Here is a 19802-nt window from a genome sequence, read left to right on the forward strand (position 1 = left end):
AATCCTTCGTGTAGTACGAGCCACATTAGTGGATCATTTAACAAGGTGGTCCTTGTGTTTGTTTTGGTCTCGACAAGGCATTTAATAAAGGGTCTTGTAGCAGGCCTGAGTGTATCTCTGTCCTTCAGGAGCGCTGGCCACATTTTATCCATCAGTCCGGCCTCCTGTCATCCAAGCACAGCAAAATTAAATCAGCGTCTGAAACCAGAGCCAAGGCCTAAACTGCACCAACAGAAATAGCAAATCAAGTTTCACTGTCTGCTAATGACATTAGTGCGTTCCCTAAATGGCCACGCACCGTCGTCGAACAGGAGCACATCGGGGGATATAATTACGGGGCAAACACTCGGCGTCTCCTTTTTCCGGTAAAACACGCAAGGACTGTTATGGTGTTTTATAGATTACCCCCCCCCCCGCCCTTTCTCCTCTCATGCTCTCTCTCTCTCTCTCCCTCTCCCTTGTCCACCTCTCCACATAGGCCCCTTGCAGGTAGTGATTCATCTCTTTGCCGTATTATGTTAGCCTCTCTAATTAAGCTTCCCAAGGTGAGCTCAAGGAGAAACGGAAACCACATCTTATTGACCATGTGAGAAATTCATTAGAGGAGCAGTGTCATCGTGTCACATGATCTTCCCTTTCAATTTCCGTTGATTTAAAAGCCAAAGGGGACGTTTCCGTGTGACTGACTGACCTGTGCAAGGCATCTGAAATAAGCTGAGCCTCTTTGATTTTGTTTTGTTGTGGTTGTCACTTTTGTTCGGGCTGTTTGAATAGAATGAAATCGATCATGTCTTTCTTCTGAGGAGCACAATGCCCTGTCACATGTAGATTGATACTACGCAGCAGCGGGGGCGAGGACAAATTGTTGGGCTCTTGTTACGAGGAGGAGGACTGTGCAAAGGGGCTGAGTAGCTCACACAAAACCAATATCACTGCCTGTTATTGGCAAAAGACAAATAGAGCGGGCAATCACAGGTCTGGTGATTGGTTTGGCTCATGGTGTGTACTTGCACCTGGCCTCTGGTGAGACACATCTGTCTTGATTTTGAAGTTTGGTGCTGACACTCACGTAGCTTTACCAGCCCTGCAGAAGGCATCTGTTTTTTTCAAGGCTTTTACTCACAGAGCTGGGTAATTACTTATAGTAATGTTACTTGTTTTATTTAATTGTTGTGATGTATGATACCTGTGTGTGTGTGTGTGTGTGTGTGTGTGTGTGTGTGTGTGTGTGTGTGTGTGTGTGTGTGTGTGTGTTTCACAGTTTCCACAGGTCTGCACTTTCCACTGAATGTCTACACTGAGAACATTTACATCGGGCAGCCTGCAGGGTCGCCCGTGCTTCAGGTCCACTCCATGCGGGACACGGACTCGGAGAGGCCGCACTTCTACCTGTGCTGGCAGAATCCCAACAGGCCCCCACACTACGCGTCCTGGTTCCACATGGACGAGTCCTCGGGCATGATCAGCATGAACAAAACACTGGAGTGGAGCGACTTCGCTTTTTGTGAGTTACACTTCCCGCTATAGGCTCCCCAAATAAGCTACACTCATCTCAGCTAGCAAATAAGCTAGCATCTCATCTCAGCTCCTTGCCCTGTTGACAGGGGTGTCACTAGACCCAAAACTCTATTGGGCACAGTCTAATCTAATGATAATAACAATAATCTGCTGCCAAAGAGGCAACAGGAGCTAGTTACAAATCTTAATTTATTCACTGGGGCACAGTAGTTCAATACTGGGGCACGTGCCCCAGAAAAAGGGGTCTAGTAATTCAGGTTTATAGGCCAAATATACACACACAAGGAATTTGGTCTCTGCATTTATCCACCGGTGAACAGTGTTGGGCAAGTTACTTCAAAAGCGTAATGCATTATTTATTACTTGCTACTGTCATCTCAAAGTAATTTGTTACATTACAATATTACTGTCTTTAAATTGTAAGGCATTACACTACGTTTACATTACTTTCACCAAAATAACAGGAAATATGGATTTGGTGTTCTCAATAGATCTTCATGTGTTCAATGCAGCTCATTACACGGCAGGAGGTGTGTGGTATGGCATAAGCTAGGCTTTAGGCTAACAAAAGAACAATATAATGGTTGCAGTTATGGCTCATGGGACAATGTAGGCCCCAAAGGCCAAAGGTCACTCACAACTTAATATAGTAAAATATAGGCATAGTGAAATTGTAGGGCAGCCGTGGCCTACTGGTTAGTGCTTCGGACTTGTAACCGGAGGATTGCCGGTTTGAACCCTGACCACTAGGCACAGCTGAAGTGCCCTTGAGCAAGGCACCTAACCCCTCACTGCTCCCCGAGCGCCGCTGTTGTTGCAGGCACTCACAGTGCTGAGTGTTTCACTAATTGACGGATTGGGATAAATGCAGAGACCAAATTTCCCTCACGGGATCAAAAGAGTATATATACTTATACTGTTGTATGTTGACTTTAAATGGTTCTCATCATTGCTGGTTGCCTTTCCTTCCACTTACAGTGGTGTAGACTTAATGCAAATAGTTTGAGAATAATGGCTATGATCTCTGTCTGTAAAGAAACATTTGAGTTATTCTCACTGCTTGAAATGAGAAGTATAGCCTAACCATGTTAGATCTGTTGCATGAATGGCAGAGATAACTAACCAATTCCCTTCCTACAGTCATCTAAACAAGGCAATCAAATTCCAGGACCAGCATAGATGACTTTTTTAATTCTTGGATAATCTTCTCTGGTGCCAATTGAGCATTTCTCAATTTTGGATTAAAAAGCAAAGTAACTTCAGTTACTGAGAATTGTACCGAGTAAAATATTACTGAAATTGTATTGGTAATGCCTTACATTACTGCATAACAGCAAAAAGCAATGCATTACTGTAATTACATTACTTTTTTAATGCATTACTCCCAACACTGCCGGTGAATTAGTGAACACACAGTGAGGTGAAGCACACACTAACCTGGAGCAGTGAGCTGCCTTGCTACAGTGGCACTCGGGGAGCAATGAGGGGTTAGGTGCCTTGCTCAAGGGCAGCACGTGGATGTGGGCATGGGAGAGCAGTGCTCAACCACTTCCCCCGCCCACATTTTTGCTACTGGTCGGGGATAGAACCGGCAACCGTTTCGGTTCCAAGCCGAAGCCCTAACCAGTAGGCCATGGCTGCACCTAGTACCCCTAGTGACGCCCATGGCTGCTGGGTCCTGACACTGGTTCTCGGGATTGTTTTGAAAGGACCATGAACATGATAACGTTGAAATAACCTCATTGTGCAGCACACATTGAGTATATGAACATATCATAACATTTGTGTCATTGCTGTTGTATCATACAACTTCAATAAAGAGCCATCACTCTGAGAATAAGGTTGTAAATGATTATGTATTTTGAGGATTGTCAGTTCAGTTCAAATGGTGCCTTTTACTCACTTGCAAGTAAGTCCTACATTTATCCTGATATCTTTCACATTTTCCTGTTTAATATTTTGATATATGTGAATTTGTTAAAGATTCTCAGTCAACAGCAACATGCAACAGCAACATTAGCTCTGTCTTACAAAGCCATTACATATCCCTTAGCACTACTCTGTATCCTTGGACCTCACCAGTGATGCTGCTTATTCAGAGAATAGAGGCAGGTGCGTTAAGTGCACTTCCCTGATAGGAGACTTTGAGGTCAGAGGTGCTCTAACGTGCTCCTATATCTCCCTCCGCTGCCACAGGGATTAGTTAATCATTAGGCCACTTTACTGCAAGCCTTATGACATTCCATGCTGTCATGTCGCTTTATAAGTCTGCCATCAATACAAATGTTCAGAAAAGATGTTTTATGAAGGATATGTGTGTCGAATTACAACAGCTAGGCCTACACTACCAGTCAAAAGTTTGGAGACACTTAGAAATTTCCATTCCACTCCATTATAAACAGAATACCAGGTGAGATCATTTGCATTGTTTTTTTTACTCAGGGCAGCAGTTTTCAGATTAAATTATGTGCTTAAGGGTTCTCCAATGTTTTCTCAGTTAGCCTTTTAAAATAATCTGAGATTAGTAAACAGAATGTGCCTTTGCAACATTGGATGAATCTTGCTGATAATGGGCAATGCAGATATTGCATTAAAGATCAGACATTTCTTTCGCCAACAGTCGAGAACCCTTTGGCAATTATGTAAGGACATAATTTAATCTGAAAACTGCTGCCCTGATTAAAAAAACAATGCAAATGATCTCAGATGGTATTCTGTCTATAATGGAGTGTAATGGAAATGTCTAAGTGTCTCCAGACTTTTGACTGGTATTGTACATACACATGAACTTCTGTCTTCATTACAGCTTAAGCAGTGGGATATTTTCAGTGATTTCACATCTAACATTAACCTTAACACAAAGAAGCAAGTGAAAACGCAGTTATAACTAAAAATATCAGGGTCACTATGACAGATAGAAAAAACAACATTTTATTTAGTCTCTTTAATTTATTCCTCTCTTCACTCTAAACTTGCTGCTTTTCTTACTTATGGTAACAGACCCCATGGGATCTTTCAAGAAGCTCAGCCTAAAGGCTTTTGTCGCCTACGAGCCAGTGCAGAGAGTCAGCTGCTACCTTCGGCCAACCGTGGAGATCAGCCTCATCCTCATCAATACCACAGCGCCCCCTTGTGACCAGATCAAGCTGGAGTCACTCTGTTTCCCTGACAAGGAAGTGACTCCTCACATCACAGAGAACCGTCTGCCGGGGCCTCTGTACAAGCTGAGGAGGCTGGCCAGGTCCCACCTGTGCCCAAATTACACCATCAACTACGGACTTGATGCAGGTAGGTAAACCTGGGCTTGTCATATTCCATTCTGCTGTTTTGCACCCTGTTTCGCTCAGTAATGATGTGTTAGTGAGAGATGATGCATCTGTAAAGGTGTCCCCTTTCATAACTAAGCATAGTAGACTAATAAAATATTTAACTGTGTTTATGTATACATATAGATAGGTAGGTCATTCATAGGTAATGACAAGAATATATATATGGGATTTTTCTAGCCTTTATTGATAGGACAGTGGAGACTAGACAGGAAATGAGTGGGAGAGAGATGGGGAGTAAGATGGATGAATCAGGCCAGGCTTGATCCTGGCCACCTTGTGGGCACCTTGTGGGCACTGGACCCGTATGTGATTTGGGATGGCACCATTACTGTTCTATTCCCCTTCCCCCTCTAAAATTGTTTTTCTTTTTATTGCTTATTTTGTTTTGGCTTATTTGTACATTTCACTACATCTATTGTCTACTTTCTCTTTTGTTGTTGTTTTATAGTGATAGTAAACTTGTCAAAGTCATCATCACTGAAAATGAGGACTATACGGTCCGTGTATATACCCTCAATGAACTTCTGAGAATAAATCAAGGTTGAATGGATAAAAGAATGAACAAATTAATGTTTCTATCCATGACTAATGAATCCTTTTGCATTTTGTTGTATTATGGTGCTCCCCTCTACAGACGACCCTATTCCATTTGAGGTGGACGACACCACCTCTGAGCTGCTGGTGACCCGGCCGGTGGACAGGGAGGAGCGGGAGGTGTACCGCATGCAGGTGGTGTGCATGGTGGAGACCAACGAGACCATACACAAACTCTTCCTCCCAATGCACGTGAACGTCTACGATGAGAACGACAACGCACCGTACATAAACGGCACGGACACTGGGGACGTGGTGGTGGAGTTCATTCGAATGAAAGTGAGTGCCCACTTTTGTTTGTTTCTCAGCTCCTTTAATAATACTTTTATTAGCCTTGAATGGGAAATGTACTGTATGCATACTAGTCAAGCATTACCTTGACCTGACGTAATTGGACAGAGAGTTTTTTTGTGATTTCAAAAAAGAAGCCCTGGAACAGTATAAAGATTTATTTTTTTATTATTATCTCAGGCTCAATGTCACTTGCAGGCAAAGACTGCATTGTGCTATTTTAAAAATGTCTGAACATAATTTCCTCTGTGGCTAAAACCTGCTTGAATCAGCAGTTCTATAGCACCCTCATTAATATATGGACTAATCTCTTGTCTATAATTAGCAAGTGTTTCGGTTAATGGGATATTCAGTGTCTCCTCCAAAGATATCAAGTAGCTTGATGCTTCACGTAAATTGATACTAGCCAATATCTTGGCTGTGATAATTGGAAATGTTGACAACACCATTTATGAGAAACGGCTCATGGGCGTCACATCATACAATGACGAGCAGAATTACAAGTGTGCATATTTCTTAATAGTGGTATGAAAACACATGGCCCATTGCTTCTGCCTTTCACTGTGCAGTCATTAACATGACATGTTAACCTTTTGTTTTTGTAGGGAGCCGTTTTTGGCAACTTGACTGTTTACGACAGAGACACCACGCCCGTCTACCCCAAAGATCATATTCAGAACAAACTTACAGGCACCATGCTCACAAACGACACCTGGATCAAAAACACGTTCTCTGTGGCCCATTCCCTCAGAGAGGAAAAGGCCATGTTTGGCAATGTGCGGGGCACCGTCCATGAGTACAGTAAGTCAGATTTAAAAAGTCTGCTGCTGATATGGAACTATTTTTCTATTGGCTGGAGAGTGAGATGTTGAATTTGAACCTATTGATCTTTGATTGTCAAAAAATCCTTAGTCTCATTGAAATCTTTCAATGCAATAGTCAAGTTGTGCACGTTTAAGAAAATTCTGTCCTTATTTTGTTCTTCAGGGATTGAGAGATGATAGAGACTGACTGGTTAATTCTGTCTATTTCACTGTTTCTTCAGAGCTGACCCTTACCAGGGACCTGTCTGTCATGGAGAATAGATCCTTCCAGTTGGATTATCTGTTGACGGACAGGACATTTACTGGTGGGAATGGGAGCGTAATACTACACTTCAACGTGTCCATCCTGCCTGTGCCCATTCGCTTCACCAACATCAGCTATGTGTTCAACATCTCAAGAAAATCCACTGTTTACTCAAAGGTGTGTGACAAATCTTCAGTAACTTTACTGACGGTTGCCATTGTTGGTAGTGCAGTATTTGGCAATCTTTTTTTCAGTATAATTAACCTTTCTTTAAAATAATATATGTATTAATTTTCACTTTTACAACAAGTAAAACATGGATCCATTCTGAAATCCACTGAAGAAAACAAATAAACAAACAACCACACTTCAAACAAACAAACCAAAAACATGACACTCCAACTTATACAAACAACAACAAAAGTTATAAAAATGAATGTGCACTCAGCCCTCCATTATCAAGACCTTTCAGAAAATCACTGCAACATGATGGCAGATACATCAAGCAGCGATCAAGCAGTATTTAGCGATCTTAAATGTGTTCAAGCACATCATTGTTTTTGTACAGTATGCAGTAAACATGTTAGTCCAAACAAAAAAAGAAGTACATATACTGTATACTTCAACATGCATTATGTTATATTTCAGATCGGTAAGGTGTGTGTGGACAACTGCCAGAAATTTCAGGGCATTGATGTGGAATACCAGCTGGAGATTGTGGACAGGAATGCGTCTGTGGACCTGCAGCCATGCTACGCAGCAGTGGGCATTGTGCGCAGTCTGAGGGAAGTTTCGGGGGTGCTGTTTGTGAACGACACTGAGGTGTTTCGCCGGCCAGAATGCCAGGAGCTTCAGTATGTTGTGGTTGCCCAAGAGCAGCAACTGCAACTACAGGCCAGGACCCAGCTGATTGTCATCTTTGAAGAAGAATGTGAGTCTTTACCATTTTCTCCCTCACACATGCAAGAAAACACACGCACATAGTCTCTCCCTCTCTCTGCCTCTGTATTTAAATATTGACCTTTTACAATAAATGAAAGACACACACTTTTCAGTAATATTCCAGTGGTTAACAATGTCACAAACACTGTCTTTAGTAATCTACTAAAAAGAGGACTCTTGACTGCTTGAGAATGCCATGACTTACCAAATAATATTCCCACACCAAACTGAATAAATTGACAGCCCATTCAACCATTGGACTTTTGATGTTTAGCAGATAAGCTGGACTCTTCGGAGCAGCGTATTCTGTCATGTGCGGAAAAGAAGAAACAAGGGGAATGTGAGGCATTCCGGGGATTGGGAACGCCGACTGGGAGATGCCAGTGGAGACAAAGCACAGAGAAAGGTTCACAACCCCGACTTTTTGACTTTCACTCAAACCCTCTCCCACACTGCCACCTTCTTCTTACATGATCTGATCTGCATAGAGTGGAGGACCTGCCTCCATTTTTAAAGAAACTAATAATCTACAAGAGGTTTACTGTGTCATTTTCTACTTACAGTGGCAGCCGATTTTTATTTATTTTGACAATGTTTGAGAAATGTTTTTCAGAGATATTTTGTGACTTAAATTTCTTGCGCCACCACAGGCATATCCCAGAATTACTCCACCTGTTCTCCCGATCTGCGGACGTGTCCAGATGGGTTCTGTGATGCAGTGGAGAGTAAAGACATAATCATATGCCCTCAGGACTGCACAAGTGAGCATCACAGCAGACTTAGCTGATGAGGGGTAGTTAGAAATGTTAGAAATAAATACAGTGCACTGCAGCTACACACAGAATAAACATATCTTATTATGTTAAATGATGTATTATGGGCTTATTATGTTTGTGCCATTATTCAGATGCATTATATATTTCATCATTGGAACTATGGCTCCATTTTAGGATATACTGCTTTGCTAATCTTCCTCCTTTATCTGTTGTGCAGGAGAAATTGTTGGTGGCCATGAGAAAGGGCTGATGTTTGGAATCAAAGCTGGCTATGGAACCTGCTACTGCTATTCCGAGCGGTGCTTCTGCGAAAAGGATCCTATAGAGGGTAATATGCTCATATTTTAATTATATATTTTTAATTATATATTATATAAATATTGAATATTACCAGTATGTAGTGATACCTTGCCACCATTAATCATTTTGTCTGTGAAATATTTTTAAATGTATTTTTAAATGTTGTGCATCGTCAGTCAGACAGAATGGGATCAAAGTTTTTTGGATGTGTCACAATTTATAATGGATCTCTCGACTCTGCTTCTCTGCAGAGGCCATGTGTGATGACGTCTGCAAGACCATCATCGCCACGGCCGTGCTCCTCTCCTTCGTCCTCTCCATCCTCCTCTCCTCCTACTTCATCCATCGCTACCACAAGAGCACGCCCAAACCGCCCATTGCCTCCGCCGAGATGACATTCCGCCGGCCCGCCCAGTCCTACCCCATCAGCTACTCGGCCAATAACGTGCGGCGAGGCTCTCTGGACTCAATGGAGAACCAGGTGGCCATCGACACGTTCAAAATACCGGTAAGGGATGCCAGTTCAGTTACTAACCTTAATGTGTTATGATCTTGCACCTACTAGCTTGAAAAGTACTGGTAAGCGAACCATATGGTGCTTTTATACAGTCATTTTCTTAATAAACACTTCCTTTGTTTTTATGGTCTGCCATCAGGAGGATCCAAAATGGGAGTTCCCTCGTAAGAATTTGGTGCTGGGTAAGACTCTCGGGGAAGGAGAGTTTGGGAAGGTGGTGAAAGCAACAGCCTTCCGACTGAAGGGGAAAGCTGGATACACGACTGTTGCTGTTAAAATGTTGAAAGGTAAGAGCAAATTATCAACACAAAATAGGTTAGATTGTAATAAGTGATCTCTGGAACAATATAGTAATTTCCTTTGGTATTAATACAATTCGATCTTGCTTTATAACGTGTCATTTCTCTGTTTTCCTCAGAAAATGCCTCTCACAGTGAACTGCGTGACCTTTTGTCTGAGTTCACCCTGTTGAAGCAGGTCAACCATCCACATGTCATAAAGATGTACGGCGCTTGCAGCCAAGATGGTAAGACTTCATCAACCTCTTTTTTCTTTTCTTAGCCCCAGACCTTGATCAAAAGTTTCAGACCACGCTTTTGTTGCTCAAATCTGTATGCTGGGCTTCTGTTCCTGCCATGCCTTCAGGTCCTCTGTATTTGATTGTGGAGTATGCCAAGTATGGGTCCCTGCGTAACTTCTTGCGAGAGAGCCGTAAGGTGGGCCCCAGCTACATGGGCAACGATGCCAATCGTAACTCCAGTTACTTGGAAAACCCAGACGAGAGGGCACTTACCATGGGCGACCTGATCTCCTTTGCCTGGCAGATTTCGAGAGGCATGCAGTACCTGGCAGAAATGAAGGTACGTATAGGGAGTCGTTTGAGTAATAACTTTGTTATAGTGAGGGTAGGAGTGGATGTCTTGTTTAACTGAGATGAATTATGTTTTATTCAATGCCAACTGTGTTCCACTTGAGGCTGCACTTAGAATGTAAAGAGGGCTCTCTGACAAATTGTATTTTCTTTGTCGACATTTGCTTTGCAGCTGGTGCACAGGGACCTTGCCGCAAGAAATGTTTTGGTGGCAGAGGGGCGGAAGATGAAGATTTCAGACTTTGGTCTGTCACGAGACGTGTATGAGGAAGACTCCTATGTTAAGAGAAGCAAGGTAACATTAATTAATCTTTTCATTCATCAGTATAAAGACTGAAGAGAATAATCAGTTACATTTAATTATTTTGTTTTATTTCTTCTTTTTCTCAGGGTCGCATTCCCGTCAAATGGATGGCCATAGAGTCACTGTTTGATCATATTTACACAACCCAAAGTGATGTGTGAGTAAAAACTGTTGCTGTCAAAACGTTTAACAACAAATACATATACGTAATTATATCCATATGCCTTATTTATATTTATATTTAGCTATGGTTCATTTAAGGTTAATAGGTTACCAGGGACTCAAAATTAAAAAATATAAACCTTTGCTTACCGTGATTATTGCAACATATCTCAACAGTACAGGTGATCAGCCGTTAACATGATATTATATTATTGCTTTCCCAACAGCTGGTCGTTTGGTGTGCTCCTGTGGGAGATTATGACTCTGGGAGGAAATCCTTATCCAGGCATTGCACCTGAGCGTCTCTTTAACCTTCTGAAGACAGGCTACCGCATGGAGAAACCAGAAAACTGCTCTGAAGAAATGTATGTTCACTATTCTAAACTCATTTACTTGTGCATGCAGTGTATCACTTGTACATATTATGAATGACTTTTTAAATAGTCTTACATATATATTATTCATTATTCACTTGTTGTCTAACAGGGAGGCTAGACCGGGTGCACAACTGAAGTGCTCCGTCGCGTTAAATAAAAATAGTTATTGGAAGACTGGTCTATTTTTTTCGAACGTACTGTATGTGCTGCTATTAAGTCTGGTGTAGCCAGCTCCATTAGTAGAAGCTAATTGTTGCAGCAGACGCTACGCGAACAGAACACTTTAGTTACGTGCCCGATGTAGCCTCCCAGTTATCCATGCACTCTTTTCCTTATAGTCATGAACAAACATCAAGTCATGCAAACATCCTGTATTGTGGTATGCGACTGAAGTAATTGTTTTTCTCCAAAAGGTACAATCTGATGCTCCGATGCTGGAAACAGGAATCAGACAAACGACCAACATTCTCAGAGATCAGCAAGGAGTTGGAGAAGATGATGGTGAAGAGCCGAGTAAGATCAAAGCTCACTCACTCACTCTGTTCTCTCCACCCCACCTCTCCACACACAACATTCACAAAAATGAATTAGCCACTCCAAATCAGTTTTGAGGAACATTATGCACACATTTTCTTTTGAACTTGTTCTCCTCCTTGAGATTTTAACTCCAAAATCCCTAGACTCACATAGTTAATTCACCTCTACAACCACTATCGTCAGCCTGAAGCTGCATACATATGGGGTGCCGAATGTAAGCATTTTCCTCACATTTGAGACAGAAATTAAAAAATACATGTTAAATACTATTATATATAAATGTCATATCTAACCGTGCGATTGGTGCCGTGCGATTTGAAGCCTCTGCAGTGGGCGTGGTTTCCTTGGGGATTTGAATATTTTCTAAATTTAGCTTTACACTTGCCGACACATTTAGATATAACATTTAACATTTAGATAGAAATGTAACATTTAGATTTAGATATTACATATATATAGAATATTTAACATTTTTTACATTTAAACATACTGTTGACAAATACATAACATGTTGTTTTACATGAATTTCTGTCTCAAATGTGAGGAGAATGCGCTAAATGTTGAAAATTTATCAGCTAAAAAATTGTAACCGAATTTAAATGAGCTAAATGTTGAAAATTCATCAGCTAAAAAATTGTAATCAAATTTTTACAATTGGCACCCCATACATACACACTGCTGAAGATACGCTCATCACCTCACGCTCATCACCTCAACACATTTTAGGCAACAAGCGACAGGTGAAATAATGAAATAATTGTCGCATTTCACACCATCAGTGGTTATTTCATCTATAATAGTTGAATTATATTAATATTTCACAGTCTCTCATCGTCTCTTCATGTCTGAATGAGGCTTAAACATCACTGGTGAACTGTAACCAACATCATTATACACACATTTTGTCATATTTGGCTCCTGGAGAGTTTAACTCCAAAACCCCTATACTACACCATTGGTTCAGTCACCTCTACACCATCGCAGTCAGCCTCTGCTTAATGGGTGGTGAACTGTAGGCGAGGATCACATCAGCCAGCGGCAAGCGGCAGCGGCAAATGTAATGCAACGCTCAGACCATAATAAGTCTTATCTCGTTCCTAAGCAACACAAATGGTTTGTCAATTGAATACGCTCGTGTTGCGCTTTGAAAGTTGAACCAAGTTCAACGCTCAGCTTGTTCAATGCTCGCGTTATGCCAGTGTTGCCACCGTTCCACTGCCAAACCGGCAAACGTAATGCAACGCTCAGACCATAATAAGTTATATCTCGTTCTTAAGCAACACAAACGGTTTGTCAATTGAATACGCTCGCGTTGCGCTTTGAAAGTTGAACCAAGTTCAACGCTTAGCTTGTTCAATGCTAGCGTTAGGCTATGCCAGCGTTGCCACCGTTCCACTGCTGAACCGGCAAACGTAATGCAACGCTCAGACCATAATAAGTTATATCTCGTTCTTAAGCAACACAAACGGTTTGTCAATTGAATACGCTCGCGTTGCGCTTTGAAAGTTGAACCAAGTTCAACGCTCAGCTTGTTCAACACTAGCGTTATGCCAGCGTTGCCACCGTTCCGCTGCCGAACCCTAGAGAACAATAGGAAACCTGCCGCTTGCTGCTGGCTAATGTGATCCCCGCCTAACTGAGGGGCCGTTTACACGAAACCGCCGGTGAATTTTCTCTTACCGCTTTCACACCTTTAACGACACCGGCAAGAAAAAACTTTGCGTGTACACACAGAGGTGTAACCGGCTAAATGTGCTGTAGTGCATGCCAGACCAGTCGATGGCGCCGCTGTGCAGAAGCTTCACGATAATTTCGCGTGAATCGCGTAGAAGAAAACATTGTTGAAACAGTTTGTTAAGCCAGAGAATGTCTAATAAGGGCTCTGGTTAAGCAGTCGCATGAAATAAGGAGACTACAGACAATTCGGTTTTCAATTCAACTGTTAAACTAATAAAGTTAATTTTCAAGGTATGTGACTGCTATGTGAAATTTCAAATGCTTAGCCTACGCATTGCATTAGGTCTGAGCACCACTGGAGAAAACACTAACATGCAGTAAGCTAATGTTTAACTGAGTTAAGCTAACGTGTGCTTCTAACTTAGCCACTAAAGGCTGATAGGTGTACATTGTGCACATAAATCATGACAGGGGAAAGAAAAACATTTTAATATGATAAATAAATGGTTTGGTTTGTTTTGACAAGCAGCATGTCAGATCGAGTGCCGTGGCTGAGTTGAGAGGTGGGGCTATGTCGTCATAAAGTTGCCGGCTTCGCACCTACAGGCGTCGTCTACACGGCGAAAGTTAGCCAGCGGTCAAAAGTTCCCACCTCGGAAGCCGGTTTTAAAAGCTATCGGTTTCAGTCTTCTAAACTGCCGGCGTCGTGTACACGCAAGGCGTAACCATTAACAAAACCTCACCGGTTTCACAAAAACCGGCATCGTGTAAACGGCACCTGAGTTGCTCTCTCCCCAAAGGAAAATGTCTTGTCTTTTTATTTGTCTCGTGGCAATTAAAGCTCTTTGTGAGATTTTGCAGCTAAGAGATAGCCCTCCTCTTGCCTCAGCCCATGTCTAATTTAAGTTCAACTTAAGATCTCAAAATATTATGATTTTCCTCCCAAACTATTTCTATTTTGCCTTTTATTCCTAAGGGTCCCTTAGAAGAAACAGGTGAAATCTCATCTCATTTCTAATTTTGCTTTCCTAAGGACAGTCACGTCATGTCTGAATACAGCTTTAGCATCACTGATGATGAACTGTCATCTCCCTATCAGGATGATCTGGACCAAGCAGCCTGACATTTTATCGTCAAAATCCCTAAACCCTCAACTCTACAACTACCACAGTCCACCATAGTTAGCAGGCATGCATGGAGCAGTGGTAACGTCACTGCCTGACAATTTGATTAACCTGGATTCAATTCCCGAACTTGCCATTGCAAGTCTGTGTGGCTTTGGATAAAAGTGTCTGCTCATTACCAGTCAACTTTAACTTTTAGTCAACCTCAGCCTTGGACTGTGCATCAAGAGAGCTTTACGTCGAGTTATTATTAGGCTATAGCCTAATTATTATTTGTCAACAACAAAACACAACACAGTATAATTAAGGGAGAGCAAAATACTCCCATTACAACTGGTCAATCAATGAGCCTCACTGATAACCAAGTTCCTCTCTCTCCCCATCAGGATTACCTAGACCTGGCGGCATCCACGCCGGCTGACGCGCTCCTGTACGACGATGCACTCTCCGAGGAGGATACACCACTAGTGGACTGTAATAACGCCCCTCTCCCTCGAAACCTCCCTTCCACTTGGATTGAAAACAAGCTCTATGGTAGAATTTCCCATGCATTTACTCGATTCTAGTGACAGAAAAAAACATGAGTTGTCTTTTTTCTGGCAATTTGTGCTTGGCTCTGTGTAGGGAGTGGGTGGTAACCGTGGTGATAGTGGTGGCATGCTAACCAGTGATCTTCAGTCTTTAGTGACAAACGTTTTGATTGTCTTTGATATGTGAAGGGGAGAATCGGCTGTCTAATTTTAACATGGACCTGCTTCTGATGTACGTGAAGCTTAATAAAGTAACAGTGACAAACATTTTGGAAACTGTACCATTTTTATTATTTGCACTGGTTAAATGGACTGTGGCTTTTAATTATTATTACTTAATATTTATTTTGTATATTTCATGCCAGCAGTAGTACCTTTATGACATCACCACCATATGCAATGTTTTATTTTAATTTTAGAATACTTATCTGCAATATAAAAAGGAATACATTCGAAACAGGTCCTATGTAAGTCAGTTATTTATTTGGTTTGGATTACAAACTGTCCTATGATTTCTGTACCTTTTTGTACATAGTGATTAAATGTATATATGGTTTCTGCATTGCTGAACAGAGGAACAGTAAGGCTTTTCAACTGAATTCTTCTGAATATGAACATAAACAAAAAACAAATTAAGAAAAAATCTAGAAACAATCAGTCGTAAGCCCTTAAATGTATTTAGCAATAATATCAGACACAATTCTTGTGATTAGTCTTCCACTACAAGCCTCATTTAGAGGAGTGAGCTTTATTGAGCTTGCATGTTCAAAACAAGGAAATCATGGCAGATCTACATTACATAGTGCTTACCCGTATAGTTTTTAAAATGATATCTCTTTTGTCCACATGTAGAGATTGCAATCACATCAGGTTATTCACCTCTATAGTCCAATTGACAAGACATTGTCCTACACACCATTAAGTCCACTTTAATCAGAGATTTTGTTGAGAGCCTTACTGTCTGTACTCTACATGCCAGTCACCCTCCGTGCGGACAAATGATATGTTCTCGTTTTTAGGCATGTCATACCCCAACTGGCCAGAGGGGAGCCCGGTACAGCTCAACAGACTTGATGGCACTAACCCTGTCTTTTCAAGATATGCGAATGATAGTGTTTATGCAAACTGGATGGCTTTGCCTACGTCTGCAAAAATTGTGGACAAGCTTGACAGTTAAAAAGCAAAAACAGCATATGGAAAAGACTCAAACAACTGAACAGATATGTATATTTATAAATATATATATATATATATATATATATTGGAAGAAAATGATGTGTACATATATTCCCTGATGCTAAAGGTGGCTCCCTTTTATTTCTGTTGCACGAGCAATTCAAAATGAAGATGGATGTTACAGTGAACAGCCAGATGGCTGGAAACTCTTGTACTGTGCCATGCTTCAAACAGCACCTTGGTATGTCATTTGTTACCTCAAGGTCCTGTCGGCCATCTTGTATTATTGCATGACTGTATTCACGGTTCAGTGTCCAAGTTAATGTCTTTCAAGTGCCTGTGCAGCTTCTATTATATCCTCCAGTTTAAATAATAAAACTGTTTAGGACTACGAAGATCTAGTTTCCAGCCCAGGAATGAAAGGGAGTGTCTTTTCCATCACTTCCTTTACAATATTTTGTGTGTGGATGAGAGAAGAATTGACACAGCATTCATCTGGAGAAGGTGCAAAAAAAAAAAAATCATCTACAGCATATGACAGGTTTATATTGAAGGGAAATTCTTTATTTTTCTTATGTGTTGATGTTCTTTTAAAAAATGTTCCAGATGGGATTTGCCAAAGATACTTTTTTCAATAATTTCCTCAACTTGTGAAAAACTGTCATTACATGCTCTATTAAGGATGTGTCTGAACCTGTAGATAATTGGCGTGTCCATTGTAGTATCATGCTATGATTTACTGTTGACTTCTCTGTGTCATTATTTGTGCAAAAACAGACCAATGAGTGTGATTACCAGTTATGTTGTTATAACATGATTATGTTACCATCAATAAAAATGTTCCAACATAGGTTGCTTTGGTTTCGTGTGGAGTTTGAGGGTTTGATATCACAATGTTTCCCTGTTTCCCTTATGAATTAGTGTAACATGATTAGCCTACCCCAGTAAAAACAATTAAGCGCCTCCTCTTGGTGTTCACTTTGTCACTGTTGTTGACAAATAAATTCAGGGTCAGTTTTGTCAGCTCTCTCAGCTGTGTAAGTTCAGTGGATATGGAATCTGTGGTGTATATTTTAAATTGGTAAGAGTACATTTCTTTGTGGCATGGGTGGAACTAGACCCTTTTTTCTGGGGCACATTTCCTAGTACTGAACTGCTGTGCCCCAGTAAATAATTAAGGTTTTTATAGGTCTTTGGCAGATTATTATTATTATCATTAGATTGGACCATGCCCCAGTAGAGTTTTGGGTCTAGTGACACCCCTGCTTTGCAGTTTTCTTTTAAAGCCTGCAAGTAATTCAGGGAGTGATGATTGCATAAAGTAGTATAATACATGGCATCAAAGGTATTATAATGTGGTAAAACACGTATTTAGTTACGCTTGTGGTGAGGATGGCAAGATTTCAAATTTCAACAACTGCTCTTTCATTCATTGATGCTGAACAAATTAGGTCGCAGTTCCTTTTTTTTACAAAGGCCTATTCAGTTCATCATTTTGTCATCCAAGTTTGCCATGGCTGACATGTGTGGCTAATACACGCACATGCTACTAGTGATATAAAAAGAACACTAACACTAAAATCTCTATATTAAATCATGACAAACTGATTGTCTGTATATATAGCCAGCACCAGGTATACAGATTATGTAAGAAGTTCCGGTGTGAGAGTGAGAAAGACAGAGAGAGAGAGAGAATGCATGTGTGAGTAGGCTCTGTGTGTGTGTTTTCTTGCATGTGTGAGGGAGAGAGAGATGAGGCCTTCTTATCTCTAAGTCTGCAAACTGAAATAAGCACTCCACTGGAACAGTTTTCTTTTCATCAGTGAGAGAATAATGTCAGGCCTATAAGCACAGCATTAGTGAACGAGTGCTTACTTGCCATTTCCGGCCAATGAATGACTTTGCAAAAGATGGGTGCCACTAATGGATGCTGCCTTCATTATGATAAATGGTCTTACAAGTCATAATAGGAAGGAGACTGGTCAAACTTCACTCCATTATGGGCTCAGTGTGGACCTATGCGCCTGTTTGGGAAAAGTCTGTTTGCACACACTGGGATAGTATATATGTGTGTGTGTGTGTGTATGTATGTGCGTGCGTACATGTGTCTGTTTGTGTATGGGCATATGTGTGTCTGCATGTGTGTGTGTAAGTCCATTTGGGATTTGTGTGGGCTATATGTACAGAGGGATCCATGAGGCATACACAAAGATATTAGGTGGGGATATTGGTATTGTTAGCCTACTTTTTAAATAGATTGCAACATTAACCCATGACAATGTGCCTACAGGTCTAGCCTATACAGCCTATACAACTTCTGATTTATAAATCACACCCAAACCTTTCCTTGTTGAGGCCAACACAGTCATCAATACATTTCAAATGAAATTTATATCATGAAGCAGCCTATACTTACTGTCTACTTCTGTGACGATCCATGGTCCCTGTTAAGACACGAAGACATGGAAACTAAAGGAAACAGATCCAGAGATGGGTACGGCACAGGGAGAGACAACAAGGGAGAAATGCAGGACCTATGGACACAGTCTCCATTGCAAACAACCACCACGCTCAGAGTTACCATAACCATTATCCCCATCCAAACGACTTCTCAGCCTGGCCCCCGCTGTCCAGAGGCCTTGCTGTTCCACAGGTGATTTACCCTAACCCTCGTCACGCCAGACCTGCTGTCTATGGAGGACATATGCAAGCTGATGAATGGCATCCTCCTGACTACTAATACATGAAAGGTTCCCAGAAGAAGCCAGACAAATCTTGGCAGCTGCATGAACTGTTGAAAAGAGAATACGGACACCCCAAAGCATTTATATGTCTTCAACATCACTGCTGTGTGTGTGTGTGTGTGTGTGTTGTTGTTTGTCAGGTGTGTGGGGCATCCTCCCAAGGCAGTACTTTTCCCACTCAAGAGCCTCTGTGTCTTAGTCCTACCCCTTGGAGGCCTTTCTGACCAGTATAACCAAACAGATTAAAACGCAATTGAGCACAATTAGCTTGCTTGCTTGTAACAGTTAATGATTTTGTATCTTAATAAATCTCGACAATCAGTGAGATTGAACAAAGAAAGTCAATTTAGTTTGATTTTTGTCGTGTTCCTGATTGCATTTATAATATAGTTGTGAAGTCTGCTAATGCAACCTGCCCATACCCAGAAGGTGAGCCCTACCTCCTACTTATGTAAAAAAAAAACCCAACAAAACCCTGTTTTAAAGCTGCAGTTGGCAAGATTTTTTTGATCATATTCACTGAAACCAACACTAAGCTCCGACAGAACAACATAAATCAGCCGGTTTTAGAAAAAAAACCCCGCACCTCTACCTCCACCTAGAGCCTGTTATTTGTTTTGCAAAAATCCACAGCTCCCGGTTCTTCTGGTCCAATCAGAGCAGGGCTGTGTGAGATCTGACTGTCAGTCACAGTCTGGTGCAGTCTGGTGCGCACTGACAAGCACGAACTCCATGAGAGGGTGCTCGGTGGTAGTGGGGTAGGGGCATGAGAGTTGTAAACATATACACGGGTTTCCGTTTACCAACAAAACTAGATGCGCACGCAACCGTGGGGCAGAAGACGCTTGGTGGCCGTCCACAACGTTATAAATTTAACCCAATAGTCGGCTGCTGTAAGCTACAATCGCAATTTTTTGTATACCCCTGTTGTCTCAACATAACATCTAATTTCAGACTATCAGAGT

At 41.4% G+C, this 19802-nt stretch overlaps 1 protein-coding gene across 3 annotated transcripts in view; it reads left to right on the top strand.

The window, feature by feature from the left end:
• ret (ret proto-oncogene receptor tyrosine kinase) overlaps window positions 1-16943 on the top strand; it is a 28629-nt gene extending 11686 nt beyond the window's left edge. Inside the window, exons 2-20 of one of the 3 annotated variants that reach the window (XM_048270567.1) lie at window positions 1262-1504; window positions 4519-4806; window positions 5482-5720; window positions 6338-6533; window positions 6778-6977; window positions 7449-7731; window positions 8017-8148; window positions 8393-8503; window positions 8736-8846; window positions 9070-9326; window positions 9475-9622; window positions 9754-9861; window positions 9981-10195; window positions 10379-10501; window positions 10597-10667; window positions 10900-11037; window positions 11463-11562; window positions 14774-14921; window positions 15937-16943. In XM_048270567.1, the coding sequence (XP_048126524.1) occupies window positions 1262-1504; window positions 4519-4806; window positions 5482-5720; window positions 6338-6533; window positions 6778-6977; window positions 7449-7731; window positions 8017-8148; window positions 8393-8503; window positions 8736-8846; window positions 9070-9326; window positions 9475-9622; window positions 9754-9861; window positions 9981-10195; window positions 10379-10501; window positions 10597-10667; window positions 10900-11037; window positions 11463-11562; window positions 14774-14921; window positions 15937-16094 (3269 nt within the window). In that variant the 3' untranslated portion in view covers window positions 16095-16943. Of the gene's footprint in view, window positions 1-1261; window positions 1505-4518; window positions 4807-5481; window positions 5721-6337; window positions 6534-6777; window positions 6978-7448; window positions 7732-8016; window positions 8149-8392; window positions 8504-8735; window positions 8847-9069; window positions 9327-9474; window positions 9623-9753; window positions 9862-9980; window positions 10196-10378; window positions 10502-10596; window positions 10668-10899; window positions 11038-11462; window positions 11563-14773 lie in introns of all 3 variants that reach the window. The other 2 variants (XM_048270568.1, XM_048270569.1) reach the window with 2 other exon arrangements.
• The last annotated feature ends 2859 nt before the right edge of the window (window positions 16944-19802 follow it).

The sequence above is a fragment of the Alosa alosa genome, chromosome 18, assembly GCF_017589495.1.
Source record: "Alosa alosa isolate M-15738 ecotype Scorff River chromosome 18, AALO_Geno_1.1, whole genome shotgun sequence".
Taxonomy (NCBI): domain Eukaryota; kingdom Metazoa; phylum Chordata; class Actinopteri; order Clupeiformes; family Clupeidae; genus Alosa; species Alosa alosa.